This window comes from Aythya fuligula, chromosome 7 (genome assembly GCF_009819795.1).
Source record: "Aythya fuligula isolate bAytFul2 chromosome 7, bAytFul2.pri, whole genome shotgun sequence".
Taxonomy (NCBI): Eukaryota; Metazoa; Chordata; class Aves; order Anseriformes; family Anatidae; genus Aythya; species Aythya fuligula.
Window position 1 is genome coordinate 33989388 of NC_045565.1, and position 12004 is coordinate 34001391.

Sequence of the window (12004 nt, forward strand, 5' to 3'; positions counted from 1 at the left end):
GCACCTAAATGCTGGAACTGAGATGGAAAAGTCAGAACTCTTAAAGACCCACATGCACTGCTAATACAAGAAGTCTTTGTGGCTTTTTACTTTTTTTATTAGACCCCTGTTCACGTTTCTTGAAATACACATAGCAGGCACGTGCAATGCAAATAGACAAATCTGTTTTCTTCTGCATGGTCTGATTTTGAAGCACTGCCAGAAAGCAGCGTTTGAGGCAAGTTTAAGGTTTGTTGAGGCTCTGCAGCCCTGCTGTGGGGTCCGCTGGCACCGACAGCTTTGGAAGGAGCCACAGTGTCAGGCAGGCTGGCAGTGAAGTCAGTGACACTAGGAAGGGCAAAAAGTTGCTTTTATAAAGACCTAGTATTAAAATCCTGTGCTTTGTGGATTTTCCATGAGTTGCTTCTGTCTCCGTTCCTCTGTGTTCTCTGTACACAGCATTACAGCGTGGTTTCTGTCCTTGTGCTTTTGTAGCCGTGCTACAGGTTCTGGATTCAGAACAGACCCTAGGAGAAAAAGATGGTAATAAAATAAAAGCTTTTGTTTCCCCTGAAGCATAGAGCAGCCTATTTGCTAACTGTAAAGAGGCAGGTGCTTCTGGGTGCGACCTCTGCCAGGGTTAAACGTCCCGTGCACAGGCAGAAAACTGGCGTGGGCTGGTGTCACCCACGCAGGAGGTTGTGGCTGCTCACAGCGTGGTCAAAGCTGTGTGTTCAGCGACGCCTGCTCGGGTACACATGCCCACAGCCCTTCAGTAAGGTTGCAAGAGCCACAGATTAATTTTGCCTTATTTTCTCCATCATCTGCAGCGCCCTTTGTCTTGCAGAGGAGCTGCTTGGTTCCTTCTGCCAGAAACTTTCTGCGTGCCTACAACAAAATGATTTTGTTGCCCTGTGGCTCGTTGCCCCCTTGGTGAAATGGGGGTTTTATTTCTTTGTTTCTTTAGACTGTGAGCGCTTCAGGGGCCTCTCTCTTGGGCTGAGTTTGTGCAGTGCTTAGCACAGGGCAGCCCTGCTTGTAGCTGAGGCATTCAGGCATGACCATAATAAACATAAATAACAACAGCCATATAATTACTGTCTGCAAGCAGATCTCTTCTTTATAAACCAGGACGTACTTAATAATATCTGTATCACAGATCCCCAGATGTTTTTGACATATTGTTTGTTTCTCCTGGGTTTTTAAACTTTATTTTTGGTCAGGTTGCAGACTTTTATTTCCTAACTGTCACTGCATTTGCTGAAACTTCCCATATGGAGGCAACATAAACTGCAGTTTAACTCAGGGCGATGCCAGAAATGCGCTGTTGAAACAACAGGAAAGCTCTGGCCTTGGGCTAAATGCAAGATATTCATGGCTTTCTCGTGAAATACTGGAAATGTCTAGCCCTCGTTGCTGTTAGGGGGTTCTGCATCTCAGCAGCTAATTTGACCTGGCTGCTTGCCTGATGTAGCTAGGGCTTCAGGGCACCTTTGAGGAGGGTTGGGAGATGCTGGGAGAGGAGAGCTGAGTTCATTTGGGCAGGGTTTGGTGAGTGGGGATGGGGACAGCACAGTGCCTGCACGTGCAGGTCCTGTTTCTGGGACAACACAAGTGAGTACTGAAAAGCACCAAGAAGGGGGAAAAAAAAGTGTATTTGTTTGGGTGATTCGATGTAAGTGGTTAAGAATAATCATTTTCCTTGGGTAGAGTCAAACAGCCTTATTTATCTGCCTATTAGGTTGGTAATTGTTCTAGCTCGCACCATTTAAAATCTTTATTTGCTCATTATCCCATTACCAGGTGATCATTAGTATTTGTGTCTGCCTCATGGTACAGCTCGGTGGTTCCCTGCAAATGGGGCAAACCTAAAAGTGGCTCTCTTTTAATTAATGCATTTTTGTATCAATTAGAAAGTCATAAATGCAGATAGCTAGGAAGCTTGTAACTAATTCAGATTGATAGGATCTTTTGCAAAGAAACATATCTAAAATTTCTTAGTGCTTATCTATTCTAAATGTCAGGTGTAACTTAAATGCCATTTTGATAACTCACCCTATGGATATGGACTCTCATAAAGAGATGGCTGACCTGTTGCCTTCAGATTGTCTTCCTGCATCATCTCCCACAGCATTACAGCAATTAACTTCATTTAACAATGTATACTATGCACCAATAAAAAAAAATAGGTAAATATTTTCATTTGCTATTGGCTTCATAGGACTGAAGTCATTTCAGCTCTTCTAAAACTATATTTGCTGCGTTACTTTTCTTGTGTTCTGCCAAATTCTGCTATGCAGGGATTTCAGTTAGTGTTTGAGAAAGCAGCAGTGTAATTTTCGCCAGCAGAATTTGGTCTGCTTTATATTTAGGATGGCTGCAGGCGGTCGCTTCTCTCGTTTCTTTTTGTTTTTAGCTAGCAGTTCAGTCAGATGGAGCGGAACAATCATGGAAGAAGCCGATGGACTCTGAAATGCCCTGATCAAGATGTCATTCAGTAATACTCTGTACCTTAGCGATCCCCCGAAGGAATAGGTCAGTAGTCACTAACCAAGTTGGTATTACTTGTGATGAAAAGAGTAGTGCTTGGTTTCTCACTAATGCACCTGCATCTCTGATAATTTTTACCCACGAAATACTTTAGGATTCAACATACGCTGGAAGGAAGTTGGTGAATCAGAGGCCAAAAAGGTGAGCCATAGAAGGATTTGTTGTACAAAGCAGATGTCCTTCTGCTCTTAAGTAACACTACAGTGGATCTGGATCCTTCTGAATACTTGGCCAAACCATGGCAGATATGCACCCTTGTGGCTAAGGACATTAGCACCAAAGTTTTAACCCAGAATCCAGGGTATCAAAAATGACATTAAACTCTCTAGGGACTGCTGCTGTTAATTTTGAGTGGGGAAAATGGAGCTGCAGGGGACTAGAAATTTCAAAAAATTGCTTGATAGGACAATTTGGCCCTTTAAAACTTTCAACCCACAGCATTTCCTGATTGTTTAGCTTGCTGTGGCATACATGTTATTGTTATTTATTTATTTATTTGTTAAGTCTTTGTAAGAGTTGAATAAAGCATGTCTCTTCCGAGCGTGTGCGGATAGCTGGCAGACAGCGCGGTGGTGTTTGTAGCAGATGAGAGAGCCCATCGGTGACTTAAAGACTTCTGTTGGAGCCAGCCTTAACAGCGCCTCTGGCCGTGCTCTTGTTCCCTTAATTGATTTACACAGCATTGACATGAGGTGAGCCATTCGCTTTTTATCTCCCAAATAGTAGGGAGCTGGTCTCTTCCAAGACAGAAGGTGGTTAAACAGCCATAAAAGATGCCCAGCCTGAGCTCTGTTATTTGCATTTACAGCTGGGTGCTGATAGCGTGCCCATTAGCATATCCATATGAAAAGCACGCAGTGGTTGGACATTTACAACATCCTGTTGTTCGGCCAGGATTGGGCATCTGCGAGCACAGCCTTCCACCCGCTCTTGAAAAGAGCAGCGGAAATCTGGGGCGCGGGGAGGCTGTGGAGCAGCTGGACGGCCGTGTTAAAACCAGGTACCTGGAGAGGCGAACAAGGAGAAGATTGTGAGGAGAACAAGCGGAACGGGGACTGTAAAGCAATTCAGCGTGCGGGGGTTCGGGTGGGACAGTTGTGGGTTTACAAAGAGCCATCTGAAGGGTGTGTGGGAGCAGGAGTAAGAGATCTTTGTTGCAGCAGAAGATGACCCAAGCGTGGCTCAGCGTGCTGCAGACGTGCAAAGTTTCCACATTTGCTACACGTGGCAGCAAAGGAGTCCTAGAAAGAGGCTTTCAAATAAACTGTTTTAAAAACTCCAGGGTAAATATTCATTTGCTTGTCTTTACGCTTAATTCTGTTAGCAGATTTTATCCACAGATCCCAAAGGAGATGACCTTTCTGGGTGAAGCTGCAGAGACACAAAAGGATGAAAAAGTTCTGTGTAGTCGTGCAGCTGTTCACAGGCAGAGCCAGGAACGGATCCTCAGTGGCTGTAAAGTTGTTCGTAGCTGCACAGCAGTCTGTGGCCCCAGATTTCTTAGAGCACTGGACTTTGCAAACCTGTGTTTTCTTCCCTAATCAGCAGTGTTCATTATTATTTTAAAAATATCTGTCCCCGAAGATGTAGATATTCCAAGCAAGTGCTGCCTCTGGAAATTGCATGAACAAGTGCTTGCACTTTTGGAGTTTAAACACCATTAACCTCTGGGGTCTTCAGCTATTAACTGTCCATCAGCACAATTCTGTGGCATACAAATATTTGCCAATAAAGAATAATAGAAGATATTACTGTGATACCCACTGAGCAACAGCATTTGTTGTTCTATCACCTCACATAAATACCAGTGAATCCTGGAGTGGATAAGCAGCCCTTCGCCTCACTCTGTGCTTTAAAACTTGAGACTTGTCTCAGTTTACCACTGCCGTATTGTTTGATTTACTTATTTTTTCCCTGCCTTTAATATTTGGTAAACTCAATCTGGAGTCTTAAGAATCCAGCCCAATTCTGTGCATATCCTCACCGATATCACCATTACTTAGGCCTAAAGGTCTTCATTAAAATTGCACTGTCTTTGCAGGTGATGAACTGGAAGGAGTAGCTCTTAGCTCTGCTCCTGCTTCCAAGTGCAGCAAAAGGTGCAAGAGTCAGCCGAGAGATTCCGCGGGTATCTAAGGAAGATCAGCTGTGTTTTCCTTGCCTTGGGGCAGCTTATACCTGCACGTGTTTGTGTCATTAACAGTGGATCACTTCCAGATTAAAATCACACTAAATTTGCTGGAATGCAGTTTGTTCTTTGAACTATTGCCATGAAATAGTATGGCACTCTCTGAAGTAGTGTGCAAAGCATGTGAGAGTGAATTCTTTCTTGATAAAAATAAAATAAAACAGACTAAATGAAACCTTTTGACAATTTTTTTTTTTTCTAGACCTAGAATCAGTTATTTACCAACAGATGATATTTGTATACAGAGTAAAAGTATGATGATGATAGCTTGGTTTTGACTGAGCTTTCATTGAAATAATTAGTGGCTTCAGAGGCAAAATAACTGCTTTTGGCAAAGAATTAAAGCTATTGGAGCTTTTGCTCCAATGAAAATGTTTCATGAGTCCATGAAAATGTTTTGCTTAATGCAACTAAATGTATTCCAGACATGTTCATGCTATCTGAACCCCCAAAAGCTCTGATTTTTTTTTATTCTTCACAACTTCCAAGTGGAGAATTACCAAGTATTTTAAGCCTACCAGTTTACTTTTGTTCCAAGATTGTGCAGGCCAGCCAGCCAGTGTAAGATGACGTGGAAGCCCTCATTCAGTTCCTGCTGTATGGTTGAAATCTGCTGGTTGGAATACTTTAAGCTCATTTGTTAATCTGTAGCAGTTAAATGCATTTTGTATGCATGTGCTTATATTTCGCTCTGTGCTTCCTTCCTACAGATTCCCTTCAAATTATTTCTAAATTCTAATTTGACTTATTTCTACATTTCAGTGTTGGGGCATATCGTTGTCTACACATCAGTGCCCTGGTCAAGCAGGTGGAATATAATTTATAGTATCAAATAACTCATCCTCCAAACCTGTTGGATGACACCAAATGAAGTTGCCAGGCTCGGGCTGCCGCCTCTTGCAGGACGAGGCTTTCTGTCACGCTGCCCACATGTACAGGAGCCTGCTGGCTGCCACCCAGCCCTCCTGGTGGGACAAACCGTGGCTGCAACTCAGGGCGGGTGTTCAGCAAGGGGACATCTGAAGTTTAGCCTCACGCCACATCGTTAGTTTCTTCTGCCGTTTGTAAGACAACGTAAATTTAGGGAGTGATGGTTTTTCTGGATCCTAGGGCTGTTTCTCTTCCCGCTGGTGTCACAACCTCTGCGTCGTCGAAAAGAACAGCTTTTGCGTTTTATATGCCCAAAGTCTGCCCGTAAAGGTTGGCAAGGGCACTTGGTTGTCTGCACAAGGTCAGCCAGGATGTCTAATAATTGTCCTAACACTTTACCTGTTATGGAACAATAATGAGAGTTTTTTCATTATTTTCGGGTGAGTGAACCTGGCAGATGCTGACAGCCAGCAGATGTGTAAAGTTCGAGGTGATTTGTAAGGGACCGGCTCATCTGACGCACGGTAATTGCACTGCGGGACATTGTCACTCAGCGTCTTGTCCCGCTCCGGCAGGATGAGGTAAAGGTCAGTTCAAAGAGCCGAGGGATGGTGCTGGGCTGAAATTAAAAACCTCATCTCCGTATCTCCGACCTCCGTACCCTCACCACGTGCCTGGTGCTGAGCAGGAGCCCCCAGGTCTGGATTTAGGGATCCTGTGGGCGACCAAATGGGTGTTTCGGTACGGAGCGGGCTTAAATCCCTCCTGTGGTGAGGCTTAGAAACTCTCCTCAGCCACCTGTTGGGGTTTTAGTCCTGCACATTTACAATTTTGGGGCCTGGAAGTTGTGTGGGCTGCTTTGCTCAGTGCCCATGTGGTGGGATCGGTGCCATGACGGGCACGCGGGGCCTGCCCAGCGGCACCGGGGTGTCCATGGGCCTCAGGAACATGGGGTGAAGCACGGTCCTGTACATCCCCCACACCTGCTAGCACCAGGCGTTGCAGGACCCTGCTCATCCGTGCCTTACACCGTGCGCACCGGTTGCTGCATCAGCTCAGAAGCTCAGGGCTTGCTGTGAAGAGTTGCCTCGCTTTGCCAGGCCTCCCATCTCTGCTCGGCAGACCTTCAGGTTGTCTCTTTCAGCTTAGCAAAGCCTGGCCATGAAAACTGAAGGAAGGCTTTGCTATAAACATGTGTGGATCCAGGATTTCCCCCACGCGGAGCTGTCGTTCAGAGCTCTCCCTGTTTCTTTAAGCCCCGAGTTAATGGTTGTTCGCCGACACGGATGGTCTGCGGGCTCTGGTCACGGTCTGTGTGCTGAGCACTGAGGGGTGGAGTGGTCCTGGCGTGTGTGTAATCGTACTGTTGTGTAAGGATTTGGCAGAAACCTAGCAGAAGTTTTTTTTGTGTTTTTTTTTTAGAGATTCCAACTTTGAAAGCACAGGCGAGTTCTCATTGAAAAGGTATTTTTCTAGAAATAACTCTTCTTTGTAGAGTAAGGAGTTATTCTGTCTATTTTCTTTTGTTTAGTGTTCCAGGGTACTACTCGGAGTTGTTTCAGCCAAAGAACAATTTTCTGACCAACCTGGCTGATTTTTTTCTGCACCTGACGTGGTATGGCTAACTTACTGAGCAAATTTGTTGAGGCGACGATTGCTGGTGCTCACTAAGGCTTGAAGCAGTCTGGGATGTGTTCAGCTGCTTCCACTTGGGACATGCATTTCAGAAGTATAACTGTGGTTTTCATGTAAAATTGTGAAAAGGAAGTTAAATTTTAGTAGTATAAGAAAACCCAGTCTTTGCTTTCACCAAGCTGACCTGCGAGGGCACATTTATTTGTCTGTGCAACTCTGTGTAACTCAATGGTTAGTGTTGTTCCTGAATTCGTTTAATTGACCTTTGAGAAGAGAGGGAATAGGTTCTTCTTCAACAAATGTCTGTTTCCAGACGATCATGAATCATGAGATTTTTTACCTAAGAGCGTGGAGATAGGCTTTGCCTTTGGAATAAGCTTTTTTTAACCACAGCACACTTTGTTCAAGTTTATGTATCCAAATTACATTGCTTTGCTTTTTAACCACAGCTGAAACCGTGTTTTGAATAACAGATGTGGAATACTGTCATCTCACTGTCACACCAATTGTTCATTGTTCTGAGAAGGTCACATCATAATTCATTAACAATAATTATTCCCTGGGTACACCCTGCACTTCTTCACTCAATTGCTTCATTAACTTGTGAGCGAATCTCACATTCACTGCTCCAATCAATGAAGATATATTTATAATGTACAAGTGGATGCTATTAGTTACAATATATTAACTGCCTAATTTAAAATAGAAAAGCTATCTTTATGAAGGGCAATTAACCACTAAGTGTAATTGATAATTCACATACCTATGATTAGGAAAGACAAATAATAAGAAAGAAATGAATCACCTGTGTTACTGAAGAAGACATTGGCATGCAGTTTTAATGAGCACAAGGGACTCTCTGGGTCAGGACTGGATTTCTAAGAATTGTTTGATAGAAAGTTCTTCGTTGGATGTGTTATCTCGAGGTGATTTTGGTGTTTACACCAACCTGTTGGGATCCTCTTCCCTAGGAAAGGAACCCACACATTTTGTTGTCTCGAGAATCAATGCGGGGGGTTTCCTAGTAGAAAACATTTTTTCATCCTAACACAAAGAAATGTAGTAACATTTTAGTAAGAATTGATAAGCCTCTGGACCTATTCACACTAAAACTAACAAACGTTAGGCAAAGCACTGAGATACCTTTTAAAGGTCCCTGTTTTGTCATGACTGCATTGAAACACAACGGTTCTCCAAAAGGCAGACAACTCATCTTTGGAGCAGAGGCCTTTTCATGACATCCCCGGTGGCTCACTGCAGCTCAGTCATCAGCTTGGCAGGGTGAAGTGATTCTGGCACAATGCAGTGAAGAATGGTTAGAAATAACGTTTTGTTTCCTGTATGATGACAACTACATGAAGTGGTTAAACTTTCATCTGTAGGTGTTGAAGCATGGTGTTAGCACCCGTGTTTGCAGGGGGGGAAGCAGAACTGCTGAGGCAGAGGACTTGCATGGGATCACAGAGCACTGATCCACAGGAGGGGTGTCCTTGGCTCTGGGCACCTCAGGCCGTATTTTCTTTCCTTCCTTGAGAAGTCAAAAATATTTATCAGTAAACATTTATTAATAAATCAGTTTTGTGAGAGATTGCGTGACCGAAGCCATCCCTGTGTTGATAAAAGCATCCTTCTTGTAGCATGATGCAGCTAGCTGGCCTCTTACTTGGGGTCTGCAGAAGTGCAAAACTGCTTTTACATCTCACATAAACACTGATCCACTGCGGCAGACGACCATTAAGTGGACAGGTGGAAATCCCAGTTAAAATGCTCATAACCATAAATTGCTCCATTTTCTGTACTCATGGCCGTGCAGTTTGTGTGTGTACATCCATGGACTGGTCTAACAGTAGCTGGATTTGAGGGTTTCTGGTTGGTAATTCTATGGGATTTCGAGAAAGGTAGATACAGATTTATGACAGGGGCTCTGCACATGAACTTGTAGTACTCCGATGAATTTTAGGGATGCCTTGGTCATGGTAAGGGTGACAGAGCACTGGAACAGGCTGCCCAGAGAGGCTGTGGACTCTCCTCGGAGATATCCAAAACCCACCTGGATGCCATCCTGTGCAATGTGGGGACATGTTAGATGTGGGACAGCAAAGCTGATACTCCCAACTCTGTTTTATGTGCAGTTAACTCCTCTGTTGCTTTTACACGACAGGATCAAAGCGTCTGGCCTGAAGCTGCGGTTCTGCACCAACGAAACACAAGCGACCCGAGAGAAGTTTGTGAAGAAGCTCCAGGGCCTGGGCTTTGACATCTCCGTGGCCGAAGTCACTGCCCCAGCACCAGCAGCCTGCCGCCTCTTGAAGGAGCGTGGACTGAGGCCACACTTGCTCGTGCACGACGGTGGGACAGTGCTGCAGCAGACACTGGGGCTTGGGAGGGGACAACCCAGAGAGATTTGGGGATTTGTGATAGAGCAGCTTGGTGGGGGGAACTGCGCCCAGCTTTGATGCTCCTACTCTTTCCTAAGTCACGGATTTCTGTAATAAACTTAATGACTGGATTTATATATTTTTTATTTTTATTTCTTAATCTTTCAAGCAATGAATGAAAGCAAACGCGAATCTAGGAGAAAATCATCAGATCCAATGGGATATGCAGCAGTAAGGGATTTGTAATTTATTTTTTTCCCTTTAGATCTTGTCCCTGAATTTGCTGAGATTGATAAAACAAACCCAAACTGCGTGGTTGTTGGGGATGCAGCAGAAAACTTCTCTTATGCAAACGTTAATGAAGCTTTCCGAGTTCTGATTGGATTGGAGAAGCCTGTGCTGATCTCCCTTGGAAGAGGGTGAGTTGAGCACTGTTTGTTTCCTTCTCTAGTCTGTTTGTTTTTTAATTTCACCCAGTAACTTGGTACATAGTGGAAGCCAGATGGTGATGTGGGCATTCACACTGCCAACTTTTAAGCAGTTAGTCAGTGTGTTCAGCCCTGATCTGCCCAGGTATGTCAGTGAAAAATCCTCAGTGGATAGGTAGTTCAGTCATCGAATTTGTCTTCCTGTCCCGAGTCACTTATTTGTAGACTTTCCAGTGATGTAATGAGAAAGTCAGGTGGTTATGCTGAGTTAGGTCTCTAAAACTAGGTGGTATGGATGCAGCACTCACTGGGATGAGTTCCATTTCAAGAGGAGGAGGAGGAATTGTAGCAGCCTTTAGAGAACCTGGACACCCTGTTGTATAAGTACAACAAATTCTAGCCTCCCATCCTTCAAAGTCAGCATTCAAGAGTGAGCTAGACCTCAATGAAATAATCCATGCGTTTGCAGGTGGTGGTGGGAAGGTCAAATAACAAGTTCTGAAAGCCACTGGGAATATGCGGAGATATTTTTAATTCATACCCTGAACATCAAAGGTAAATTTTGAGCACCCGTTTTCGTACACAGGAAAAGTCCAGTCAGGGGATTTGGATGTTTTAGTAAAAACAATTCAGTTGGATGTATTCTGGGATTTTAAACAGGTGGTTATTAATGACAGTGCTGAATAATGACAAATCCCCGTAGCCTTGGAGGAGTTATTCTTATCTGCTGACCAGTGTATGGGCTTAAAAAAAAATACACGTGTTTAGTTGGAAGAAACTATAATGACTTTTTTTTCAGTGGTTCAATAGACCATAATGGGCATGAAAGCCCTTCTTAGTCTGTGGATTATTGATCCAGCAGGGTGGAATTTAACAGCGGGAAGGAGCAGTTAAATCCAGTGTGTTTCCATACCTCACACTTGCACGCTCTGATCCTGTAACATGGGGAAAAAATCTTTACAATTTTTTGGTGAGAAGGATAAGGAGAAAATGATATGAGCCAACAACATAATAGCTAATGTATGTAAAATAAACAAGTTTTGTGTCACATAATACCATCTTTCAAAGATAAATACAGAATAAACCTTTGTTTAAGATTGGCAGCATGAGCAATACAAAAATACCTTTGTACCCCATGCATATAAAATATTTATTCCATCATTCATTGACGTAGACAGTTCTAAAGCAGTATTTTTTTTTTTAAGGATTTTTTTTTAATGGGAAATAACCCATGGTTGGACTTCCTGAGCTCAATTTTCATTGTGAACATCCTGTTTTATGGTCAATCCTTTAGATACTGCGAACATGAGTTCTGCAACAAATGCTGAAGAAGTTTTCAGACTTGAAGAATGGAGATTATAAACTGGATTATTTATCAGTTTATAGCTAAGAAGCATCACTGATGCCAAGGGCTGTAGGAAAGACAAAACCAAACCAAAACAAAACAAACAAACAAACAAAAAAGAAAACACAAAACAGTTTCATTGTTCATGTGTGGAAAGAGTGTAATTGGTAGGACCTTAACAACACCTCTACCTTGAGCAAGCAGGTTGATTTCTGTTGAAGTTTTAGTTCATTCTATGGAAAACGAAAGTGTCAGAGTCACTGAAGCAGAATGCCCTCCTCCTGAAAATGGAGTGATTTACATTTAGCATCTGTTTTGGGCTGAGAGTGGGAATTGGCTTTGTAATTTCTTCTGTCATGCCACTGTCAGAAAATTAAGCTGTTTACGCTAGACTATAGAAGGTTAATGGCTGTTCTAGCAAAGGTCAAGTGGTCATTTTAAAGGGAAGCTGTGCTGAATAATCGAAAATGGCAGAAGGATAAGGCATAAAATCTTAACTGACTGCTCATCCTACATTTTTCTTCTCTGTCATACAGAAACCTGTCTTTGCTCTGATAAGGACGGCTTGGAAGACCCGTGTTAACGTGATTTGCTAGTCCAGAAAAATGCCAGAAAGATAGAAATTAATTTG

General features: G+C 43.3%; 1 protein-coding gene across 2 annotated transcripts in view; it reads left to right on the forward strand.

Annotated features, from left to right (window-relative positions):
• The window catches only part of LHPP (phospholysine phosphohistidine inorganic pyrophosphate phosphatase), a 64910-nt gene that overhangs the window by 497 nt on the left and 52409 nt on the right, over window positions 1-12004 (forward strand). For both annotated transcript variants that reach the window (XM_032191576.1, XM_032191577.1), the window contains exons 2-3: window positions 9384-9571; window positions 9866-10019. In XM_032191576.1, coding sequence (XP_032047467.1) covers window positions 9384-9571; window positions 9866-10019 — 342 coding nt within the window. The remainder of the gene's footprint in view (window positions 1-9383; window positions 9572-9865; window positions 10020-12004) is intronic.